The 26,525-nt window shown below is 43.5% G+C and overlaps 1 protein-coding gene across 1 annotated transcript in view; it reads left to right on the top strand.

The window, feature by feature from the left end:
* The window catches only part of TRPC7 (transient receptor potential cation channel subfamily C member 7), a 205,971-nt gene extending 179,920 nt beyond the window's left edge, over positions 1-26,051 (top strand). Inside the window, exons 9-12 of the mRNA XM_084832415.1 lie at positions 3,814-3,891; positions 14,121-14,174; positions 22,852-22,927; positions 23,695-26,051. Coding sequence (XP_084688541.1) covers positions 3,814-3,891; positions 14,121-14,174; positions 22,852-22,927; positions 23,695-23,837 — 351 coding nt within the window. The 3' untranslated portion in view covers positions 23,838-26,051. The remainder of the gene's footprint in view (positions 1-3,813; positions 3,892-14,120; positions 14,175-22,851; positions 22,928-23,694) is intronic.
* The last annotated feature ends 474 nt before the right edge of the window (positions 26,052-26,525 follow it).

Below are 26,525 nucleotides of genomic sequence, written 5' to 3'. Positions count from 1 at the left end.
CCTTAATGGCAAGTGTTTCAAAGTTAAGTAATAGAAGTACAGAAGTGCATTAGGTCGGGCAGGAAGAGACAGTCAACAGTTTCTTTGCCTGCTCCCCCCTGCCCCCCCAGCACCATGTGTAGATTTGCCAGCTTTTGTACAGGCTCTTCTAGCTGTGCCTCTAAGAGTGGTTAAGTCAGCAGATTGTAATGCATATCTCCATGCCATGAAACGTTTCACGTGTTGATTTTAGTAGGTCAAGATTCTATTAAAGGCAGAAGAGCAGACCGGACTGGTTTTTCTTGTCAGTTGGCAACTCTATCTGTGTTTTAGAATGCATAATGTCGGGCATAGATTATACCAAAAACTTTAGAAAAAGTTAACCTTGTTCTGGTGCTTAAGTGAGAGTTGGGGGTTTGGGGGTCATGTATCTCATACAATCCATCATGTAGATTCAACATGAACAGTACAGCCCTTCACATGTGAACTGTGTAAAGGAGCATCATGCATAGAAAGGTGCTGCAGAGCTGCACCACTGGCCTCACACCGGATGTTGTGTGGCTCCTGAGCCCGCCTCTGATGTCCATGGGTTAGGGCTAAACACCTGCAAAGAATAACCCATTTGGAATTTTGGATAGACTTCTACGTTCATAGATTTCCATGTGAGTGGGAACCCTGACAACTGGGGTTTCAGCTTGTGTGGAAAGCCAACATGCATAAGCATCAGAGCTGGATCAATGAGCCAAGCAACCTTGGGGCAGGGGCAGCAGCAGAAGCAGGGCCCTGCTGTCCCTTCTTATGCATGTGGTCCTTTACTGCAACTCATGCATGAGGGGGGCTAGTGGAGAGACGTAATTTGAGGTATCAGTTGGGTAAGGAGTAACTGAATGGCTGAATATTGTCTTAGAATCATAGAAAGTAGGGTTGAAAGGGGCCTACAAGGCCATCGAGTCCAACCCCCTGCTCAGTGCAGGAATCCAAGCCAGAGAATCCCCAACAGATGGCTGTCCAGCCTGGTCTTGAATGCCTCCAGTGTGGGAGGGCCCACCACTTCGCTAGATCATTGATTCCATTGTCAAAATGTAAGCCGCCTTGGGTTCCTTGCAAGAGGAAAAAAGGCGGGATATAAATGCAATAAATAAATAAATAATAATAAATAATTCCAAGATCCTTCTCGCTTGTAGTGTTGTTGAGCCACATTTCGCCCATCTTGTAACTGTGCATTTGGTTTCTTTTTCTTAGGTGCAGAACTTGGCATTTATCCCTATTAAATTTCATTCTTTTGTTTTCTGCCCAGTGCTCCAACCTATCAAGACCATTTTGAATTTTGTTTCTGTCTTCCAAAGTATTAGCTATCCCGCCCAATTTTGTGTCATCTGCAAATTTGATCAGCATTCCCTGCACCTCCTCCTCCAAGTCATTAATAAAAATGTTGAAGAGCACTGGGCCCAGGACTGAGCCTCGTGGTACGCCGCTAGTTACCTCTCCCCAGTTGGAGAAGATCCCATTGATAAGCACTCTTTCAGTCCGATTCTGTAGCCAACTGTGGATCCACCGGATCGGTGTTTCATCGAGCCCACTTTGAGGTAGTTTGCTCATCAGGATATAATGGGGCACTTTGTTGAAAGCTTTGCTGAAGGTGAGGTATATTATGTCTACAGCATTCCCACAGTCCACAAGGGAGGTTACCTGATCAAAAAAATGAGATCAGATTCATCTGGCAGGATTTGTTCTTGACAAATCCATGTCGGCTTCGAGTAATCACAATATTTTTTTCAAAGTGCTTACAGACTGATTGCTTTAGAACCTTCTCCATAATTTTCCTCAAATTGATGTCAGACTGACTGGTCTGTAGTTCCCAGGTTCCTTCTTTTTGAAGCTAGGGACAACATTAGCACTCCTCCAGTCAACTGGCACTTCACCCATCCTCCACGATTTCTCAAAGATAATAGACAGTGGTTCTGAGAGTTCTTCTGCCAGTTCCTTTATTACTCTAGGATGCAGTTCATCTGGCTTTGGATATTTGAACTCATTCAAAGTAATTAGGTGTTCCTTGACCATATGCCTATCCATCTCCAGCTGCAATCCTGCCCCTTCAGCCTGTACTTCACCTTTGCCAAGGGGGTCATGGACCCTCTTTCGGGAGAAGACAGAGCCAAAGTACGTATTGAGCACTTCTGCCTTTTCTTTGTCATCTGTTATCATTTTGCCATCCTTATTTAATAGCCGAAGTTGCCGAACCACTGTTTCTTTCCTCTGTCTTTTACTATGCATGTATCTGAAGAAAGCTTTTTTGTTGCTTTTTAGCATCCCTCACTAACCTCAGCTCATTCTCAGCTTTAGCCTTTCTGACGCCATCCCTGCAATTCTGTGCTACCTGCCTGCACTCTTCCTTTGTTGCTTGTCCTTCCTTCCACTTCCTATATGTGTGCTTTTTTGTTTTCAGGTCATCTCTAAGCTTTTTGTGAAGCCACATTGGCTTCTTCTGTTGTCTTCCGCCTTTTTTCTTGTTGGAATTGTTTGTAACTGTGCCTTGTGAATTTCCTTTTTTAAAACTCCTACCCATTTTGGACTCCTTTTCTCATTAGATTCGCTTGCCATGGGACCTTACTTATCATTGTTCTGAGTTTATTAAAATTGGTTTTCCTGAAATCCAGGGTACGCGTTTGGCTAGACTCACCATTCACTTCCTTTAGAACAAAGAACTCAAGTATAACATGGTTGCTCTCCTCTAGAGTTCATGTAACTGCTACTTTCTCCACTAAGTCATCTCTGTTGGTTAGGTTCAACTTCAAGTCAAGGACAGCCAATCCTCTAGTTCCTTCTTCCACTTCCTGTAGGAAGAAGTTATCCGCAACACAAGTCAGGGATCTCTTGGAGGGGCCATGTTTTGCAGAATTTGTCTCCCAACAAATATTGGGGAAATTGAAGTCCCCATTACTACTACATCATGCTTCCTTGAAACATTGGCAATTTGCTTTTCAAAAGCTTCATCCTCATCTCCCTCCCCAACTGAAATCTGAGATGATGTCCCTATGCTGTTAGTACACAGTGGATTGTATGAGATAACATAAGAGCATAAGAACTGTGCTGAATCAGACCAAGGTCCATCTAATCCAGCATTCTGTTGACAGAGTGGCCAACCAGGTACTCACAAGAACCCCACAAGCAGGACAGGAGTGCAACAGCACCCTCCTGCCCATGTTCCCCAACAACTGCTGTACATAGGCATACTGCCTCTGGTACTGGAGGTAGCATATAGCCATAAAAACTAGTAGCCACTGATCGTCTTATTCTCCATGAATTTGCCTAACCTCCTTTTAAAGCCATCCAAATTGGTAGCCATCACTGCATCTTGTGGAAGTGAATTCCATAGTTTGACTATGTGCTGTGTGAAGAAGTAATTTGTCTGTCCTGACTCTCCCACCAATCATCTTCATGGGATGACCCCAAGTTCTAGTATTATGAGAGTAGGAGAAAAATGTCTCCACATCCTGATACATGACCAAAGGGGCTCATAGCACTGGAACAAGTGTGAATTTTCCCAAAGTACTGAGCATTTAAAAAATTCTCATATACAGTCAAAGTGTGAATTATCAAAAACACACAGCAATGACAGCATGGAGGATAAAAAGAAACCAAGTCATTTGGAATCCAAGATAGAAACATGGCTTTGTGTTCAGATGAAATAGTACCAGGACTTTATCCAGCAGCGTGGAAGTCACCACTTGCAGCCTGTCATTTGCTGATCTTTTCTCTGAACTTGATTTCTACTGCTTTCATAAAAACATTTCTTTGTTGTTGATGAAATGCTCTACGTTTTGTATATTTCAGAAAGTTCGTTTCGACTCAAGTACTCAAAATTCAGACTTTACTGTGAAGAATGCCTACAACAAGCCCACAAGATATCAGGTAATGGCAGTACAAAAAGAAAGGCATGGGGTAGAAGCAGATAAATATGTCAGAAGAGGTTCTACTTACACCTTTATGATTGACAGTTTGATTCTACATATGTCTATTTAGAGGAATTTTAATACATTTTAATGGGACTTTCTTCCTAGTAACTGTGCTTAGGATCACATCTTTGATAATTTAGAATTGACTACATTCATTAATAGGCACAAAAGTCAAGTCAAACAATGATCCTAAGGCACACGGTCTACATGATAGTCTATGGTGTACAAGTAAGTGATGTGGCTAGCAATGGATACGGCACCCTAATTGCTCCACTTTGATGGATCAAATATCTATGCAGGGCTGGACAGTCTAGCAATGCCAATTGTATAACTCTGTATTTGTATCCATAATGCCAGGAACCATGCAAAATCTAAGAAAGTGAGGGGGCATAGTACCATTCAGAACATACCCCAACCATATAAGTTGTAGAATAGTTTAAGACAGAGTAAGAAAGAACTGCAGTGATTTTGCTTTGTTTTGTAAATGAGCTGGGATAAATCATCATCATACCTCTATAGGAGGAACACTTCTCCAAGCTCTCATTGACATAATTTATTATATCCTTAAGCAATGTTAAATGTTCTGGACTTGAACTGATAATTTCTATTTGCTGCTTCTAACAGTGTTTTCTCTACTTGAAATGCGTCATTTTGATCAATCAAGATCCAAATGATGGAATGACAAACTAGACCTATTACAAAATAAACAACTGGCTCATGTTGCAAGATTGCTAATAATTCTACAGTGCAACCTTATGCATGTCCACTCAAAAGTCAGCCGCATTGTGTTCAGTCCATTGAGTTCAATCCAACAAATTCAACGGGGTTTACTTCTAGGCAGGTGTGTATAGGATTACAGCCTAGGATTACAATCCTAGCCACATGTACTTGAAAGTCCCTTTGAACTCAGTGTGATTTACTTTGGGTAAACATGCATAGGCTCAGGTTCTTAGAGTCAATTATAATCTAATGGTAACTCCATTTTTAAAATATCTTCTCATACTGACTTTTCAGCCTGTTGCCATGGGCTGAGCTGGTTCTCCTTGTCCTTAGGCAATGCAAGGCTTACTTTGCATGCTATTTGAAATAACCAGTTTCTGAAACAGACCCCAAACCTTATGGTTCTTTCTGGAAATGTGTCTTAGTTGAAATCCAGGTTTTCAACCTTGATACCACTTCCAACCCTGCAAGAAAAGATAACACATTAACTAACATAAATAATATATAATCTTCACCATATGCCTACTGTTTCAACAATTGTACAGCTACTATTCAACTTTTGTGCAAGCCTTTAAATCCTTCAAAAATTGCAGAGGACTAAAATGGAGAATTATGGCACCTGAATTATAAGCACAAATATTTGCATTGCATGCATGTCTTATTGGTCATGGTAGTAGCAGTGAATTTTACTTCCAAGAAAATATATTTAGGATTGAAGCTGTAGAAAGATCTGGTTAGATAGATATTGATACTGGCCAGCGCTGGTGCCAGGGTTGGCGACTGCTCCCTGGGCAAGGTTTCCCATGTAAGTTACCCAGGCAGCTAGTAGGAGAATCAGTGTCTGCACCCAACATAGTGAGATCAATGCAGACGGTGCAGAGAGGCTGATGCCAGTTCGCGGCATCCGTTTTTCTTTCTTTTCCACTTTTTTTTCTATTTTACTAGGTCAGTGGACCAGTGGCACTCAGAAGTACTGAGTGCAGATGCGGCCATCCACCATCTTCATGACAGGCCCAGAGGCATTCTGGGGAATCATAGAATCATAGGGTTGGAAGGGGCCTACAAGACCATTGAGTCCAACCCCCTGCTCAATGCAGGAAGACTGATTCCCAGGTGGTCTCCCATCCAAGTACTAACCAGGGCTGACCCTGCTTAGCTTCCGAGATCAGACGAGATTGGGCGCATCCAGCCCGTTGGAAATGAAGATGGTGGTGGGCAGCTGTAGCCTTGCTTGGTGCTTCACTTCTGAGCACTGCTGCCCTGTCACCCTAGTGGGGGGGGGGAGTAGGGGAAAAGAAAGAAAATGGAACGCTTCCAATTCATCGGTCCCAGTACTCCTCCGCATTTGCTCCACCACTCCAGCTGCTGCCACTGGTCCTGCCACTAGCTTAGATAAACTTACTTTTTAGAAGTTTATAAAGATACATGGAAGATACATATATCAATGTACGTATATCAGTAAAGATCAGGTGTGATAGCTAAATGAAACCTACATGTTTAAAAGCACTATTTCTAAGCCACCTTTCAGGGCAAGAGCTCTCCCAAGACAGCCTGCAACAATAAAATCCCATATAGTAAAAACCCATACAATGATAAAAACAGAAAAACAAATCATAAAATCAACACTATACCCATGAATACCAGATGTTTCCCAACAATATATGGTTGGTCATTCTTTCAAACACTGTTTGAAACAGGATGTTTGGCGAGATGGACCTTTGATTGGATCCTGCAGGACTCTTCGGAGGTCATCCACTTCTAGCCCTAGAATTTCCTCTTCTGCAGGAGGCTTTGGTCAGTCATAGTGGAAAATGTTGAATGGCTGCCTGCAAATGTCAGCTATTAAATCACTTACCATTCTGGCTCCAGATGGTTTTTAACAGGTTGCTTCAAGAAGAGTTTCCAAAAACCTGAGCCAGAATTTTGAGTTATGAGGGAAAGTTTGAAAAAGATGGAGCCGATTTGCTCGTAGGCCAAACCAGGATAACAGGGATGTGGCCAGCAGTCATGAGTGGATATTTGGCAACTAGAGTCTTCACAGAAGCAGGTCCAGGAATGATGTTTCACAGGATCAGGCCTGGGAGCATCGGAGCCAACAAGAAAAGAGGTTGGACTCAGGACCATACCCTGAAATACTGAACCACACTGGAGGCTAAATGGGATGAAATTAAGGAGAAAGCTCTAGCTGAAAGACGTGGCAACCACCTTTATTCCAGAACATGGAATTCTGACCAATCCCACAACAGCCACTTCTGTTTTCTCTGGGATGGGTTTCTGGCTGCAATGACAGCATCAGGGAGTACTTAGGTGTGTCCTGACAAAGTCCTGGGAACCAAGAAAAAGAGTATTGCTGACTGGCCTCCAGTCATAATATCAGAAGTAGCTTATTTCCTCAAGAAGAATGCCATAATAGTGTGTGCTGTCAGACACAGAAAAGAGACTATTTAAAAAGAATGTGTGAAATGCTTGAGAAAAGACTACAAAACGCAATGGATTTTCTGTGGGGAGGAGGTAGGCGTCACATACTACTACTGTGAAATCTCATTCAGTTATGTAATAGGTATTTTGATTACTTATCATTATATAATTAACAGTAATTATGTGCCCTCCAAACTTCTCTGCCCACCTCCAAATCTACCAGCTCATTTTTTCAATCCTTGTTAAAGCTTAACTTGCTTTGAAGGCAGTTACTTAATTGCCCTGTCCAAAAGGTGTCTTCTCAACTCAGCTGCTTTCAGGTCAGGGAACAGAAATTAGCCACACTTTAGGCTACACATGTATGTGAAGTTCCAGCATGGCTTGATCCACACACCCCTGTGAGCATATTGCATGGGCCTTTAAACTTGCCATTGAATCCATTGTTATGTACTGATCCTTTGAATGTAAAGTGCCAAGGATCTAAGTAGAGCAGATGTACCACTGTTCTCATTTTGTTGAGGTGCTTTATGATCCTAATTCCACTACTGTTACAACCCAAGTGGGAACTGCAAAAAGATATTGCAGCATGGAGTGCTCCTGTTCTAGCCAGCCAGCCATGCCCTCTTCCATGATATTCCATCCCACTCCCACCTGGTTTTCTATTCATCCCCTTAAAAGACACTCAGCATTCTGTGGCCACTGAGTATGCTCAATCCTCACTGGCTGCTTTGGTTCTTTCCCCTTAGATTTCCCCCCCTAAATATTTTTTGTACTTCTGCAAATCTTGGGTTTCCCCGAGCATGCTCATACTCAATGGCCCCGTTTTAGCTCCAATACTGTCAACACTCACCAGGTGAGTTCACTATTAGAAGGAGTTATATTTATTTATGTATTTGGACTTATAGCCCTGCTCATCATATGAGGTCAGGCTGGGAAATATGATGAGTTTGATCCAGATGTGCCCTTATGTACAGTCAGGTCCAGAAATATTGGAACAAGGATAACTGTTTTGGCAGTTGTCCTCTGTACACCACTACATTGAAGTTGAAAGGAAACACACCCAAATGGGAGCGAAGTCAGGACTTTCAGCTGTAATTCAAGGGGTTTGACAAAAGTGGGGCACTAACCATTCAGGAAGGACAGCCAGTGGAAACCCCCCCCCCCAATCATTGGTGGCTCATAAGTAATGGAACAAATGGCTGACAAGCAGCTGCACGGCCAGGTGTGGCCTGTTTCCTGGGTACCCCATGACCAATCAAGAAGATAAAAGGCCTGGAGGTGGTTCTGAGTGTTACATTTGCATTTGGTAGCTGTTCACTGGAACTCCCAACATGAGGTCCAAAGAGGTGTCCATGCGAGTGAAGGAGGCCATCATTAGGCTGAGGAAACAAAATAAACCCATCAGAGAGATAGCAAAAACAGTGGGAGTGGCCAACACAACAGTTTGGAACATCCTGAAAAAGAAGGAATTACCTGGCAAGCTCAGCAACAGCAAAAGGCCTGGAAGACCACGGAGGACAACTAAAGTGGATGACCGCAGAATTCTGCTCATGGTGAAGAGGAACCCTTTTACAACATCTAGCCAGGTCAAGAATGCTCTTGCAGAGGTAGGCACATCATTGTCAATGTCTACAGTTAAGAAGAGACAGCTTTATGAATGTAAATACAGAGGCTTCACAACAAGGTTCAAACCACTGGTAATGCTCAAGAACTGAAGGGCCAGATTAGCCTTTGCCAGCAAACACCGAAAAAAAGCCTGCCCAGTTCTGGAATAACATTCTTTGGACTGATGAGACCAAGATTAACTTGTACCAGAATGATGGGAAGAGAAAAGTATGGAGAAGGAAAGGAACGGCTCATGATCCAAAGCATACCACATGATCATCTGTCAAACATGGTGGAGGCGGTGTTATGGCATGGGATGCATGGCTGCCAATGGAACCAGTTCACTGGTGTTTATTGATGACCTGACTGCTGATCAAAGCAGCAGAATGAATTCTGAAGTGTATGGGGCTATACTTTCTGCTCAGATTCAGCCGAATGTTGCCAAACTGATAGGACGCCGCTTCATATTGCAGATGGATAATGACCCAAAACATACAGCAAAAGCTACCCAAGAGTTTCTCCAGGCAAAGAAGTGGGATGTTCCTCAATGGCCAAGTCAGTCACCTGATCTCAACCCAATAGAGCATGCTTTTCACTTACTGAAGACAAGACTGAAGGCAGAAAGACCCACAAACAAGCAGCAGCTGAAGGCAGCTGCAGTAAAGGCCTGGCAAAGCATCTCGAGGGAGGAAACTCAGCATTTGGTCATGTCCATGGGTTCCAGACTTCAGGCAGTCATTGACTGCAAAGGATTTTCATCCAGCTATTGAAGGCGATCCTTAAGTTTGAAATGATGTTGGTTTGTTCCATTATTTATGAGCCACCAATGATGGGTGTGTGTGTATGCCACTGGCTGTCCTTCCTGAATAGTTAGTGCCCCACTTTGGTCAAACCCCTTGAATTACAGCTGAAAGTCCTGACTTTGCACCCATCTGGGTGTGTTTCCTTTCAACTTCAGTGTGGTGGTGTACAGAGACCAACTGCCAAAACAGTTATCCTTGCTCCAATATTTCTGGCCCTGACTGTAAGTGGAAGTCCTTTTCCTGACTTAGCACAAGATTCTTGCATGAGAAAGGAGAGTTGAAACCTAACAATATGGTTCCATTAGCACAAGGACATGATGCAACACAAGAGCAGAGGCAACCTCCAGTGGTATGTGCTCTGCACTCTAGAGAATATTGTATCAGGACATTCAATTAACTCACAAGAAACCCATAGAGATATTACTTGGAGCCATACTTGGAGTAAACCCACTGAAATCACAAGTGTGTCTAAGTCTGGATCCAAACCATAGTCTGGATCCATTAGACTATGTTAAAAGGCAAACAAAGTTCAATCACATATTTAAAAAATCCAATTGGACTCCGGTTCTCTAAGTTCAATACTAACATTTTCAATTTCCATGCCAAACATGTCTGATTTGAAACACCCCAAAAAACAATAAAGCCATGCTGAACTAAAACAGCGATGTCATCTTCTGCATGAATTAATTTGAACCCTGAAGTAATTATGCAGAATAAATTATTTTTTCAAAAGAGTGTAATTATAGCACACAGCAGGTTAGGACCCACCTAGCAGTACTGAGACCAGAGGCAGCAATTAAAAAAACAAACAAACCCTAAATTCAGCACCTTTGGAAATAGACATCTGAAATAAGTATTTTTCTTTGCTATTTTATGATGTTTTTACCGAGCTCAGTTCCAAAAGATATATTATTTAAAATGTCAACTTTCCGCCAACAGGAAAAAATAACGAAGTAATAATGCAGTGGCCAAGCATAGTTAGACAAAAGAGTGAACAAACAGCAAAGATCAATCTTGTTTTCTGGCCAGTAATTATTTTCAGCTACAAAGGGAAAGTGTAAAGTAATTACTAATATGATTCCCTACTCGGGTCTGTCTAGGTAGCTTTTTAAAGTGATGCATCTCTGCCATGTGGCACTTAATGAAAGTCCTGAAATATAGGCACTGTAATTCCAAGGTGAGAATAATAATACGAGGACAGCAGAATGTGGCTGCACTCTAATGATCTCTTGGTAATAATCCACAACCCAGTATGTATATTTACAAATCCATAAGAGAAACAAAGAAGTTACTTCAATATTTCATATTTTAATATTTCAAGCTGCTACATATGAAATATTGAGGTAATCTTTCTTTTCCCCTATGGATGTATTATATGAAATATGAACAATATAACAAGATGAGGCAAAGGTATATACAGGATATGCCCCCGCCCCCATGTTATTAGTTAGTCCTCTTTCCTGGCACAGACCTCCCAATACTGTTCAGCCTTAAGGAACATGTTTTATTCCCCCCGGAACAGTAATTCTGTCATCAAATAGTATAACTTGTGTTATGCCTAAGAATTCTGAGCAAAATGCATGTTCATTCATTACTCTCATCTGTGGCTTTAGTTCTCTCTCTCTCTCTCTCCCCTCTGTGTGTGTGTGTTTTCATATATCCAGGCTTGCAAGGACTGGTTGAAAGAGCTGGGCATGATTAGCCTGGAGAAAAGAAGATTAAGGGGAGATATGATACTGGTCTTCAACTATGTGAAAGGCCATCATGCAGAAGGTGGAGCAGACTTGGGTTCTAGTCTAAGGGCCAGACTAGAACCAAGGGGTGGAAATTGCAGGGAAGTAGGTTTCTGATGGACATCTCTCTGTGTTTATGAATGAGATGTCCATCAGAGAATGGGAAAAAAATGTCCTCCACATCCCAGCTAAGGGAAAAGGGCATTTCAGAGGAGAGAGAGGGAGAGAGAGATAGTTGATCAGAGCTTTCTGAAAACTGAAGGCGGGGCCTTTCTCTATGGATCAGATATGGGGTAGCTGATCCGCTATCTCTTTACCTCCACTTATATTCTGCTAGTATATTTGTAAATAAAGCCAATATTATGAACCATAAGTCTCCAGTGCTCCCTCCAAAAGAAATAAAACCTGCTTAATAGATTGAGGTCATTTGTTTTTATAGAAGTATTTGTGCTTTTCCATTTTTATTAGAGTTAATTTAATTTAAATGGTTAAGTTTAATTGATTAAAACTTTTAATCAACTAAACAGATGCCACTGATAAACCAGACAGATTTTTTTAGAAGAGTATTTATTAATACAAGTATTTATAAAAACTGTATATGGCAAACATTATCTTAAAAGAAGGGTTCCCTCCTGCATGAAAGGGAACAGGCAATGCATCTTTTTAGACACATCATCAATAAACAAAGTGTGCTTCTTCCTTCAGTTTTACCCATATGCAAAATGTAATCAATGCATTAGTCATGCAATTAATCAACTAAGTTTTGTGTACGCAGGTGGCAGGCCTAATGTTTACTATGGCTTGGATCCAAATTGGCTATTCCATGAATGGAAGGGCTCCTTCCGTTCACAGAAGGCCCCAAGATCTAGTGGAATCTCCCAGCTAGAGGAAGGGGGTGGGGAAGTGATTTTCTCTGATTTCCCCTTCCCTCTGCAGCCCCCTGTGTTGCCTCCCATGCTGTTCCCAAAGGTCTCCCAGCCCTCCAGAGTTGCTTTTCAAGAGCCACGGAGGGGCTGCAGGGGGAAGGAAGAATCCCAACGATAACCTCCCCATCCACTTCTTCCAGCCTGAGCTCAACTCTGCTGGGTGCTGCTCTATGTCCAACCCAACGTTTGTTAAACAACATAGGAAGATACAGAGTAGGAAGAGATCAACATGTCAGAATATTGGAAGCTGCTTTATAGCAAATCAGACCATCAGTTTCATCTAGCTCAGTATTGTCTATACCAGATTTCCCCAACTTGGAGCCCTCCAGAGGTTTTTGGGCTACAATTCCCAGCATTCCTGGCCATTGGCCATGCTATGTGGGGCTGATGGAGTTTGATGTACAGAGGCTCGAGAGGGCATCAGGTTGGGGAAGGCTGGTCTGCACTGACTGGCAGTGGCTCTCCGGGGTTTAATTCTGGAGTCCTTTCCAACGATGTGTTCTGCCACTGAGCTATAGGCCTTCCCCCTAAACAACAATGGAGACCAAAGTCAGGTAGATCTTCTCACTGCTGAGAGACATGGAAATTGCAACAATATTCACTTTTTATTCAGTGCCTTTAGCAACTGTACGGTCAAATGTAGCTGGTGTGTTGGGAGCCTGAGAAGTAGCAGGTCACTGGATGTGAGGCACAGAAGGGACACAGCTTATGAGGAACAGTCAGATATATTGCAGCGTGGCTGGCATGAGGACAGCGTTGGAAGGGGAAATTCCAATTCTTTCTGTGAGCAGCCTTGGACTCTTCTCTCTGTGCATGGAAGAGGCTGGACCATGTCCATTATTTTTTTAAATAAGTAAATGTCTCGTTATCTAAATACTACAAAAACATTACTGAAATTGTGCTGAATGGAACTGATATTATTTCTGTTTTACCAATGGAAAATGTTGGCCAAGCAAGTTTTATGCAAAACTGAATTGACACAACCCCTGATCCTCAATGAATATTTAGAAACTAAGCACATCCAAATGATGAGCTTAGGATACCAATATAAGCTAGCCATTTAACCCATATATCCCAATTATAGATGCCTATTTAAAGAAAAAGCTCATGTTTTCTGTTTCTAATTTTGATTACTGCCACAGAAATTAAAATGTACAAGTGTGATTTGCAAAAGAAAGAAAGAAAAAGAAAGTTCTGCACTGCAGTCGTGCCTACACACGTTTCCAGAAAACCATTGTGATAATTAACATATAAACTGGTTATGATCTTTACAACCCTCTTGTGATAGCCTTTTATCTAATGGAATGGTTTGGGTCCATTAGATATCTAGGCTATCTACTGGATCAAGCAAATGGGACTATTACAAATGCAGTCCTTTTCCTAAATTGCCCGTCATCATGCTACACACCTAGAAGTCGGAAGGTCAACCATAGGAACAATAATATTGTACTTGTGACTATGCTTATTGAGAAACTAGTTTTCATGGCTAGAAAGAAATCTGAGAAAGAAAGAAAATGATTGGTTAAATGCTACTATCTGTGGAGTCAGAATTACAAATGTTGCTGAATGTGCAGGAGTGCTTTATCAGCATCAGCATCTTCATGCTGATAAAGCCATATTCACCCTAGTTGCAACTGCAAAAACATTGCTTTATTTCTAGTGTTCAATATTTATTTAAAGTGTTGAAACAATGGACGCAACTCATACCCTGAGAGCTTAATACCAACCACATGGTCAAATGTTGCAACAACATAGTAAACCAAATACCATTCATTCCCCCATTTTAAGGGATTACTGCAAGCATTGTGGGAAAAGATGTGTTCGGCTGTGATGAACAACAAGGAGATGGTGGCATTTTTTGCAAGCTCATTCCTTGCTTTTCTCCACCCACCCCTTCCTTTTTAGTCTCTGCTACTTCTTTTGAGATCCCATAATTTCCCCACTTTCCCAAAATATGTTCCTCAATTTATGTTTTCTCAGGTGGCAACACTACTTCCCAATGGATTCTACCACCATGGCCATCTCCAGCATATAGTATGTGCACTGTACCTCATGTATTCTTCTGGATGTAACCCTGCCTCTTTTCTACATGCAACTATGCCATATTGATATATAGCATATATATGAATTATGCAATATACAAATCTATATTGCAAACCATATATTATGTATATATTGCATTATATATACAAGTTTGGCTCTTTTTATTAGTTACAAGCCTTTGTCACTATTTCTTACTTATTCCTACATATATATTTGACTGAATGAGGACATTTTTTTTTCTTATAATGGATTCCTGGTAATGCTGTTTTCCACCAAAGGGGAACACACGTTTAAATTATTACATCATAATGCAAAATCAATGTTGATTTGGCAGGTAAGATCCACGAACAAGATGGGGAAGGCATCTATCTGGTCTCCTACCTGTTTTTCTTTCTTGCAGAGCTATACAAATATTACAGTCACTTCTTTTCTGACATCTATTTCTCCATGGGTGGTTCCTCCATGGCTGAAAAATATTACAGCAGAACCATCTCGTATATCTGAATTTTGAGAGCATAGCCTAGATTTCCATCCTTGGAGCTCAATCAACACCATAAAGGATATAAGCAAAACTGTACTACTCTGGCCCCAGTCAAAACTTCCTCATGCCAAACACACAAATTTGGATCCTTGTGAACTTAAGGAGTTTCATGGACAGAAAGTTTCCCTTCCACTTTTCCCCACCCCTGCAGCCACTCCAGAGGGTTTGAGGGGCTTCCTGAACAATGGAGGATGGGGCACTGTGCACTGCTGAGGAACAGGGGAATTGCCCCAAATCAGACTTAGATTCGGAAGAGGAGTTAACTTGACAAGGTTCATGAAACAACAGTTTCCCAATCCCTCTTCTAACTGCAGCCCCCATTCTCCACCCCATAATGTTCATGTAGATCATCAGTCCTCTAGAGAGGCTTTTGGAGCACAGGTGGCTGTAGGGGAGCAGGGGAGAGAGGACAGGCAATTCCCTTTCTTAGGTTAACTGATCTTCCTTCAGTTAACATATCTTAGGGCCCAGGCCATAATGGTCAATGACAGTTTTGACAATGATGGCCATCTCTTTGGGGAGAAGGGGCTATGAGCAATCAGTTTTCACACTCCCAAAAGATGAGTGGCACTGTCAGAACTGTGTCTGGGTGTTTGATGCTGGAGCATTATACATGCACACACACTGAGACAAAGTTTGGGTTCTTTTCCTGCACAGCAGCTATTAGCATCCATGGACCTATGGGTTGTGTTCAGTGGTTGCATGAGTGCAAGGCAGTTTGTGCAGTCAATCTCCACTGGTGCAAAATCCCTCCACCCGCTTTCAGGTGATTTCCCCCTGGCCCTTGCAAGGCATTCCATGCAACATAGCCCACTTTGTGATGGCCCTCTGATCCTCTGGAGAGGAATGGGGGGGCACAAATGGGGAAGCAGGGAGAAAAAGAAAGTTTAATTGCATGGACTGCCTTCCACTCATGCAACCATTGGATACAACCCTATATCCAGAAAGGCAATATGTGCACAGAAACCTGTGGAAGGGAAATATATGGACCCCTTGCTAGATTGGAGTGATGGTTTTGAAGCTTAGGACCAATGCTTCATAAATGAGGCCATGAAGCCCTTGGATAAGATAAATCATAGCATGTCTCTTTGACACCTCAAGACAGACTGTCTGCTTAGTAGGTTCTCTCCTCAAATATCAGCAGTAAAATCCAATTTGTTTTGGTTTTACAGTAAAAATTGAGCATTAAGAAAATGTACATATCTCACTTCTAGGTCTTCAGCCCCTAATCAATTGAATCTTTTAATTTTTAGTTAGCTCTTCAGAAGAACTAACTAAAAATGGGTTCATTTTAGAGTTTTAGGTCCAGTTTTAGGATTTAGTTAGTTGGGCTGACAGCAAAGCGTACACTTTACTTTTTCAAAATATTTTGGGTTTGGAATGCCTTTGTGGTAGGGAATAAAAAGGGGAAAAAAACCCTGAAAGTGACCTATCTTTCTCACAATGGTAACTTTTATTTACTAGGGATTGGATCCAGACTTACAGTAGACCCATTGAAATCAGTGGGACATAGGTTTGTCATGACTAACTTAATCCCATTGGTTTATTTTATGGGTCTAATCTAAGTATGACTGTTTGGATTGAACCCTACATTATTAAGTTATCATATTTTTTTTTTAATAAAATGTGTTTAAATGCAATCAGTTGAATGATGAGCTGTTAAAAAGGCAGGAAAGTACTCTGCTAAAAATTATGGTGATGGGCCAGCTCTATTAATTTCATTTTCTGAAAAGCTTTCCCTTAAATTTGGACCAGCACTTTTTGGTGATGTTTGTAATCCTATATCTCACTGGCTTTAGTTCTCCTTTACAATGGAAAACTAAGGATGCAATCCTATGCATGGTTAGACAGAGAAAAGGCCTACAACTCCCAGTATTCCCCAGCCAGCAAGGCTGGCTTGCTGGCTGGGGAATACTGGGAGTTGTAGGCCTTTTCTCTGTCTAACCATGCATAGGATTGTACCCTACATGATGTATTATAGACTACAAGTCTAGTCTAGTCTTTGATCTTATAAACAAGTGCTCCTACAGTGGAAGTGAAGAGATCCACACTGGAGGTGCTACCATTTCCTGTTCCCTGATGTTTAGATTTTATGTTGTTTTTATTGCATTGAATGTTTGAGTTGTATGTACCCCATGCTGAAATCCACTTTAGGATGGATAGATAGATAGATAGATAGATAGGCCATGACAGCTCACACCAGCCAGGATGGGAGGTGGGGGGAGCCAGTTTTCTTCTCTCTCCCCTTCCATTGCTTCCAATGGAAAGGAATTAACTATGTCAGCTCTTGGGCTGGCATAATTCCCAGCTCTGTGTAGGGATGTGCTGAGTTCATGAGGGAACCTAGGATCCTGTGGAACCTTGACCATCTTCAACACATGGCAACACTGGTCCATTCTTCAATCCCCCACTGACTGAACACCAGTAGCAAGGCACCCACAATGGCAGAGAGCTCTGCCACCATCCCAGGAGAACCTCCTGCTGCAGACCTGCCTCTCTGAGGGTGGAGAGGGAGCTCTGCAGCATCTAATGGCCCTTTAGCCAGCCTGTCAGGGACCATATCATTTTAGGCTACAATCCTATACCTCCATGGGGCTTACTTCTAAGAAGACAGGCATAGGATTGCACTGAAGGATATAGAAATAGAGACAGATCATTTGTGCTTTGCACACATTATTAGATGATATTTTTATTCCTTTTGAACAGTAATCTTTTAATTTTTTACTGTAATATAGTAGTTGTTTTGTCTTTCCGTTACCTTGGGCATCTGGTAAAATAGCATGGAAATTCATACGAAGGAAGGAAGGAAGGAAGGATTAAATAAATAAAATCTCTGGCATTTTTTCTAAAGTCATTCTTGCCCATGTCTGACTTGTCTTTCAAACATTTGCTTCTATTTATTTATTTATTTATTAAATTTATTAATCGCCCATCTGACTGGTCACCCAGCCACTCTGGGCGATGTACAACCCACCATAAAACAATTTAAAACAATAAAATTTTACCATAAACATTTTTTTTAAAATACCCTAACCCACCCCAAATGCCTGCCTGAACAACCACGTTTTTAATGCACGACGGAAGCTCATTAAAGAGGGGGCATGACGGAGTTCCTTAGGGAGGGAGTTCCACAGAGTGGGGGCCACCACAGAAAAGGCCCTCTCCCTCGTCCCCACCAGTCTAGCTGTCCTGGCTGATGGGACAGAGAGAAGGCCATCCGAGGCTGATCTTGTTAAGCGGCCTGTCTGGTGTTGCTGGCGGTGCTCCTTAAGATAGGCTGGGCCGGAACCATATAGGGTTTTAAAGGTCAAAACCAACACCTTGAATTTGGCCCGGAAAACAACTGGTAACCAGTGCAACTCCTTCAGCACTGGAGTGATATGATCTCGCCGGCAGCTGCCTTTAATCAGGCGAGCTGCCGCGTTCTGTACCAGCTGCAGCTTCTGAACCGTCTTCAAGGGTAACCCCACATAGAGCGCATTACAGTAGTCTAAACGAGAGGAGACCAGGGCATGTACTACCGATGGGAGCAGATGGTCGGGAAGGAAGGGGCGCAGCCGCCGTATCAGATGGAGTTGATACAGCGCTGTCCGGCTCACAGCTGACACCTGAGCCTCCATGGACAGCTGGGAGTCCAAAATGACCCCCAGGCTGCGGACCTGGTCTTTCAAGGGTAGCCGTACCCCATTCAACACCAGGTCAACATCCCCCAGCCTCCTCTTGTCTCCCACCAAAAGTACCTCGGTCTTGTCAGGGTTCAGCTTCAGCTTATTCCTCCCATCCAGCCACTCACCGTCTCCAGACATTTGGACAGGGATTCTATGGCCAACCTTGGTGAAGATTTGAATGAGAGGTAGAGCTGAGTGTCATCCGCATATTGATGACACTGCACCCCAAACCTCCTGATGATAGCCCCCAGTGGCTTCACATAGATGTTAAATAGCATCAGGGAGAGGATGGAACCCTGTGGCACCCCACAAGTAAGTGGCCACGGGTCCGAAACCTCCTCTCCCAGTGCTACCCTCTGGTACCTGCCGGAGAGGAAGGACCGGAACCACCGCAATACAGTGTCTCCAATGCCCAACCCCTCCAGGCGGTCCAGGAGGATACCGTGGTCAACGGTATCAAAAGCCGCTGAGAGGTCGAGGAGAACAAGGAAGGAGCATTCACCCCTATCCACAGCCCTCCTCATATCATCCACCAAGGCGACCAAGGCCGTTTCTGTCCCATGCCCAGGCCTGAAGCCTGACTGAAATGGGTCTAGATAATCAGTTTCTTCCAAGTGTGCCTTCAACTGCACCGCCACCACCCGCTCAATCACCTTGCCCCAAAATGGCAGATTTGAGACTGGGCGAAAGTTGTTCAGAACTTGAGGATCCAAGGAGGGCTTCTTTAAGACCAGTCTTATCACTGCCTCCTTGAGGGCTGATGGCATCACTCCCTCCTCAAGGGAGGCGTTCACCACCACCTTGATCCCCCCACCCAGTCTCTCTCTGCAGCTCATAATGAGCCAAGATGGGCAAGGATCGAGTAAGCAGGTGGTCGGCCTTACAGATGAAAGCACCTTGTCCACTTCATCAGGAGGAAGAAGCTGGAACCGATCCCACAAAACTGGATTGCCACAGGCCGCCTCTTGCTCACTAACTGTATCCACAGTGTGCAGAGTAACACACCTAATCTGATCAATTTTATCTGCAAAGTGCCTTGCCAAAGCCTCACAGGAGGCCTTAGAATGCTCCAGTGGTTCCGGAGCCACAGGACCGACCAGGCTCCGGACCACTTGGAACAGCCTCCTGGGGCAGCACTCTGCAGACGCGATGGAGGCAGCATAATATTCCTTTTTTGCTGCCTTCACCGCCACGTGATAGGCTGAAGATACAGCTCTAGCCCGTGTCTGATCGTCTTTGGAGCGAGACTTCCACCACCGGCGCTCTAGCCGTCTCACCTCCTGTTTCAGAGCTCGTAACTGCGGACTGAACCATGGTGCAGGGGGACCTGTTCAGGGGGAGAGGACGTTTCGGAGCCACCCGATCTAATGCCCCAGTGATTGCGGCATTCCAGCCACCCACCAGGGTCTCGACCGAGTGGCCGTTGGCATGCCCCAGAGAATCCCCAAGCGCATTCAGGAATCCATTTGGATCCATAAGACGCCTGGGGCGGACCATTTTAATGGGTCCTCCACCCCTGCGGAGGGGTTGTGGAACCGAGAAGTCCAACGTCACCAGATAGTGATCTGACCATGACAAGGGGGTGGTGGATATACCCCCGACTTCCAGATCACTCCCCGCTTCTCCAGAAACAAACACAAGGTCTAGTGCATGACCGGCTACATGGGTGGGCCCAGTTAGAATATGGTGCAGCTCCCAGGAGGCCATGGTCTCCATGAAGTCCCGAGGTGCTCCTGTGAGGATGGCCTCCGAATGTACGTTGAAGTCCCCCAACACCAGTAAGTTAGGGGACTGTACACGCACATCAGAGACCACCTCAAGCACCTCGACCAGGGAGTCAGTCGTGCAGCGGGGTGGACGGTACACGAGCAGAATCCCCAGACTGCCCTTCGGGCCCAACCTCCAGTACATGCACTCAGCAACCTTGGTCTCCCGGAGAGGGGGTCTGGTGAAGACCAAGGACTCTCGGTAGATAACAGCCACTCCCCCTCCCCGATCCCCAGCCCTCGGCTGCTGTGCATACGAAAATCCAGCTGGACACATGGCTGCAAGGGTTGGAGCAGCAGCCTCGGCCAGCCAGGTCTCCGTAATACATACCAGGTCTGCACCCTCATCCAGGATTATGTCATGGATGAGGGAGGTTTTCTGGGTAACAGACCTGGCATTGCAGAGCAGCGAACGAAGGCCAGAAGATGGGGTCACGCCTCCCCCAGCCATCCTTTGGATCTGGACAGGCCCGGAGCAGGGGACAGACACTACACATCTCTCCCTTGTTCCCCTTACCTGGCATAGCCTGCCCCTAGCGCTCCGCCAGCGCCTGCCGCCCAGCCTCGGTATGTTCTGGCCCCCAACACTCCCCCCACTGCCTCCATCAGGTGGACACATGCCCCCTCGCTCCCGCCTATCAGGCAGGCTACCCCCCCTAAAAACACAACAAAATCCCCCCCAACAAAATAAAACAAACAAATAAAACAATTACAATCCCCTTAAAAATGCCAGGCAGGAGTCCACAGGGAAGGCCTGGTGGCGGTGGCAGCAGCAGGCCCAGCAGCAGGCCCAGCAGCAGGCCCAGCAGCAGCAAGCACACCTCTTCCCCAGTAGTGGTGGTGGTGGTGGTGGTGGTGGTGGCTTCTCCTGCAGGCCCTGGCTCTCCCAGGCCACCTCAGCCAGCCAGCTTATGTAGCCTCTCCAGGGAGGGGCAGGTGGAGCAGCACAGCTGGCTCGGTACCTGGGGGCCTGGTCCTGCAGGGACGGGCGGTCCGCCAGGCAGAAGTCCACAGGGAAGGCCTGGTGGTGGTGGCAGCGGTGGCAGCAGCAGGCCCAGCGGCGGCAGCAGCAGGCCCAGCAGCAGCAAGCACGCCTCTTCCCCAGTGGTGGTGGTGGTGGCTTCTCCTGCAGGCCCTGGCTCTCAGGAGTTCTACTTCCTGTTTTCTTTGAGTTCTTGATGCTTGAATAATGATCTAGCAAAATCATTATGATCTAGCTAAATCAGAAACAAGTTTCAAGATGAAGTCCTTAGGACAACACTGGCACCCTCCTCCTGATTCATTTGTACTGAATCTCTTCCGCCCAGTAAATTGATTTCTGTAATCTCCAATATGAGATGGTATTCTTCCATTTGTATCGTTACAACCAGTATCTATGTCCACCCAAGTAGTTTCATCAACATCAGGGAGGTTACTCCAGTATTAGAAATAGGAGGATTATGATTCTTAAATCAGAGCCTTATGGATGCTATAGCCCAAGTCCTTAAATCACTTACCTGATGTAATCCTATTGACTTCAGAAATAATGCCATGGGAATATTTATGTATTTAAGATGTTTATATGACGCCGTCCAGTGCAAAAGCTTGATCATAAACCCTTGATTATACGTTGCATGGAACAGCATAGTTTCTACCACTTCTGTGGATGCACTAATATCATCCCAGTAACATCTTTATCTTCCATCCCTGTGATTAGGGCAGATCACCTAGTGATACATCCCCTGATCAGATCAGCAATGCTAGTCTGGTACATAGCCGGACAGCCCAAACTATGGCAAAATAGAAATATAAGAAGCTGCCTTAAACCAAGTCAGACTATTGGTGAATCTAGCTCAGTCCACCCCTCTACACCAGGTGGACAGAAGGTAGCTCTCCAGAAGTTTTGGACTTCAACTCCCAGAATCTCCTGCGAGCAGGGCCAGTGGTAAGGAATCCTGGGAGTTGAGGTCCAAAACATCTGGAGATCTACTTTCTGCCCAGCCCTGGTATACCCTAGTCTGAAGTGGCTCTCCAGGGTTTCAGGCATGAGCCTTTCCCAGGCTTGTCTAGAGATGCCAGAGACTGAACCTGGCTATATTGGCATGCAAAGAATGTGCTCTACCACTGAGCTTTGGCCCAGCCCACATATTTTATGTAGTCAGAAGATATAGATGTTACTGGAAACCGTATAAGAGCACCCAGAGAGGTGGGGGCAAGTGCACCACTTCAGAAAAGACTAAAATGAGGATCAGCGATTTGCACACAGTGTTCTTCACCTTTCACAAGCTCTAATGTAAACATTCATATCAAGTGAATATGCAGTTGCATCATTTAAGCATCTCAGACATGAAGGCCACAATTCAGCACAAGACTAGGTTCACCTAAGCCCACTGAAATCAAGGCTGGGATCCAGACGAGGTAGGTTCCTTTCTTTGTTTACAACACTTATATACTGCCCCCTCTCAACATAGTTCGCTGGGCAGTTTCAAAATCCGAAATGTTTGCACCTAAGTCCCATAGAAACCACTGGGAACTCAGTGGTCATGATTTATTTGTCCTGTTGAAATCAGTGAGAACCAAGTTCAGCTAACTTAGTCTGGATCCAGCTCACTGAGCTTGTGTGCCTAATCTGGCATAGAAATGTGGCTCTAGAATTATATGGATGCAGTGAGACAACATTATTCCATTAAACCCTTTTTCAATTGACTTTTCAGAAAATAATGAAGAGGCTCATTAAGCGATATGTTCTGAAGGCTCAGGTGGATCGAGAGAATGATGAAGTCAATGAAGGCAAGTTCTTTTAAATTTAACAGTGCTGTAGTAAATCTTGTTTCAATCATGGGGTTTTATTAACAGTTTCCATAGCAATGCATTTGTTGACATGGCACGAAGCACTTTCTGGGGGCTTCTCAGAAAAAAAGAGGCAGAGGGTAAAATTGTGGCCTTTTGAAATTCTGGCCATCCCTGAAGCTGTCCTTGATCTAGCATTCTTGCCTTGGTTTTTGTACTAGCAACACTGGCAAGCTTGTGTTGCCAAAGCTAATTCTTTGTCTAAGCATGGCGGTGTTCAGTTGTGGTAAGAGGAAACAGCTATTGGGAAATCTGATGGATGCAATGCTTGACCCAGCACATAGGAGGATTGGGAACAGAAATGTGATCAGTTAACTTCACCTCTGAGTGTTTCTGTCCAAAGTGCAGTACCTCTGAGAAAGCAGCAGATTGGTAACTAGCCACTTGCTTAAGAGGCGCTCAAGAAAAGTTCACTGTGGCCAAACCCTATTCTGAATTTTGAAACAGCACAATGCACACAGCTGTTCATTTAGGCCTCAATCCAGTCAGATCCTTACTCACACCATTAGGAATGTTCAGCTGTTGCCAAAGCATGTCTCTCCAGTCAGAGGGAATTAAGGATGGGGTCAGCAGCAAGAAACTCCCGCACAGAAACAGGAGACACCAGAGGGAGTGAGAAGGATGTAAAGAGCAACTGAATTGTGCCCTTGGTGGTTAGTTATCCAATCTGGTTAATAAAATGTCACTGTTTTATTATCTTATTGTAGGAGAACTTAAGGAGATTAAGCAAGACATCTCGAGTCTTCGCTACGAACTTCTTGAAGAAAAGTCACAAACAACAGGAGAATTGGCAAGCCTAATACAGCAGCTAAGTGACAAATTTGGAAAGAGTTTAAATAAGGACATTTGATGGTGGACAACAGGCAATTTTTTATTATTATTTCAACCAGCATCTAAAGGAGCAAAAACTGTGCAAGAGAGTGGAGCATCGAAATCTGTTTTTTGTTTTCTTTTTGTTTTTGCTGATTTATCAATTATTTTATGGGCACTGTGCATTAGTTTGGTTTATTGGGTGAAGCCAATGATCAATTAATTCCTTTATGATATAAAGGTGACATTTTCATATCAAATCAAGCCTTTTGACATCGGAAATAGATGCATAATCTTGAGAAGATAAGCTTGGTTGTTCTAGATACCCAAAGCAACTTTTGAAAACTGGAAACAAGCCAGAGTCTCCATTGCTATAAATGAGCATACAATAAATGAGGATAAGCAGCATCAGAGTTAAGGAAAGAAGAACAAAAGGTGTAGGAAGAGAGAAAGGGGAAGCAGAAAGATGTTTGACAAATGTTCATTCAAACCATGCAATCCATATATTTTCTGCGCACACACGCACACACACATACACACACACAAGCTGATGATACTGCAATGTGAGTTGGGAAGTCCTTTGTTCAGACTTCACCTCAAGGGCAGAACCACATTTTATCTTGGCAAATGCAGGTTCCTAAAACCACATCTGCTGAGGCAATTATGAGGTGGGAAGGTGAGTGCATATTCTCTTGCACCACCAATTCTCCTCTGCAAATGAGCCATAGCCTGTTTCCCCCTGTCAGGCTTAGTTTAAGTCAGAGCCTGGCTATGGAAAAAATGCTTAAAGGCTGCATGGGATGGAATGTGAAGGAGAGAAAGAAAGGGTTAAGCACACCATTTCCATCAACTGAGGGTACTTCCAGGCTGTGGCACTGCCCAATCACTTTTCTTCCGCTGTAGGCTGCATGTGGAATTGCAACTAACTTTCCACATTTTAGGGTGTATAGTGTATGTGTGGGGGTGTAGTGGGCATGCCACAGCCATGCAGGTGGGAACTAGATAATTCTGAAATGCTTTTAAAAATCATTTGTTTCCTTCTTCTTCTTTTAAACCAACCGTGTTTAATTTGTGCTAAAGTGCTTTTTTAATTTAGGTGCTGTTATACATTTAGTCTAATATCTTTTTAAAAGGTACGTTTAAAAGCATTTTAGAGCTAATTTAAATCAATAAACAAATAACACAATATTAAAATTTTCTGTAAACTAAAAAAAGACAGAAGTAGTACAGGGAAAACACAGCAGAACAATAAACTGATGTCAACATCATATCGATGACACATTAAAAAGTGAGTGAACAAAACTATTCCAAATTAAAGACCTCGTTTGGAATAAGGCTGTGCCTCCAAACTGAATTGGGAGTGCCTCCTTGATTTAAAATGAAGCAGGAGGAAAACAAAGTATAGATGGAGTGTTTGGAAAATGAAGTGTTTGGATTTCAGAAGCTATATTTTGCCTTGCCTATGCCTAATTTTGGGTGCTTCCAAATAGAAAGCTCCTATTGCTACTAATCAAAATGCACTGTGCAGCTATTCCAGGAGGGAGAGAAGGGTTATGGGGAGCAGGCCAACACTGTAATTGACAGGTCTACCTATCAATGGAATAATGCTGGCCGTTGAGTTCCATCCGATGTCAGACAAGTGGACCTCTGCTCGCATAATAGGACTTCCTCTCCTCCCCACTGTGCTCCCCAGATCTGCTCCAGAGGGTCAGGGGGCAGAGAATTAAATGTGGGAGGAATCCATTCTACTAGTAGTATCCATTCTACCACTGGACAGACACAGTTGGGTACAATTCATTGCCTGCAAGCTTGCAGTTCATCTGTAAATTGGAAGAAATCTCAAATATTGTTTCTGATGGCTATTGAATAATTTCTGAACACCTGCATATAACCATGTAAACATTTGCAGATACCTTACCAAAGGGCATCTCTACACTTCCCGTGAGTTTCATGCTAACGCTTGCTAAACAAACAAACAGGTGGCTGGGCAGCAGAAACAGCTTAAACTTTAAAGATGCCTATCATGAAAACCCTGGAGCTATTTGTCTGAAATTTTGCAGATGTCATCTGCTCAGAAATTGGACAGAATTTTATCTAATTCTGTTAAAAATAAAGAAGGGTTCGGAGCACTGTGATTTCCCCATTTGAATCAATGAAGCTTTGATTTAAGGAAATGCCAGTGAAGCGTTGTTTATGAAACAAAGTAACTCTACAAAGTGGGACTGAAGCAAAGCTATGTGTGCCACAATCCAGCAAAAAAGAAAAGAAAGAAAAAGAAAAAAGCAGTTTCTCAAATAAAACAATAAATCTGAATTCAAACGGATTTATTTATTTTGTGCAGTTCCAGTGTGGAAGCACTTTGTTTTCCTTTTAAGAAGTAGGTCTACCATCAGCTATGAACTCAGAAAGTAGACTGAGGTAAGCCACCATCTCTAAAGCCTTCACTGACACCTCCAGCCCCACCTGCAATAATGCTGCCTCACTTTAAGATTGCAAGGACTGAGATTACAGGTGTGAATATGTGCTTTGACCATTCTAGAGCACAATCTAAATAAGAAATAGATTACATATATACAATAAATATATGCAACAGATAATTAAAATTAATGCTAAGAATTATTATTACCTTTTAATTGAAACTAGATTAGAACATTCCTGGCAGCTTTGGCTGATGTAAGTATAACCATTATTTCCAAGAAACAATTCTACGTCTGTGAGATGTTTCCTG

This window comes from Heloderma suspectum, chromosome 2, assembly GCF_057233095.1.
Source record: "Heloderma suspectum isolate Gila_16-S chromosome 2, 16-S_ref, whole genome shotgun sequence".
Lineage (NCBI taxonomy): Eukaryota > Metazoa > Chordata > Lepidosauria > Squamata > Helodermatidae > Heloderma > Heloderma suspectum.
The sequence above is the reverse complement of the archived record's forward strand: the minus strand, read 5'-3'. Positions and strand labels throughout refer to the sequence as shown.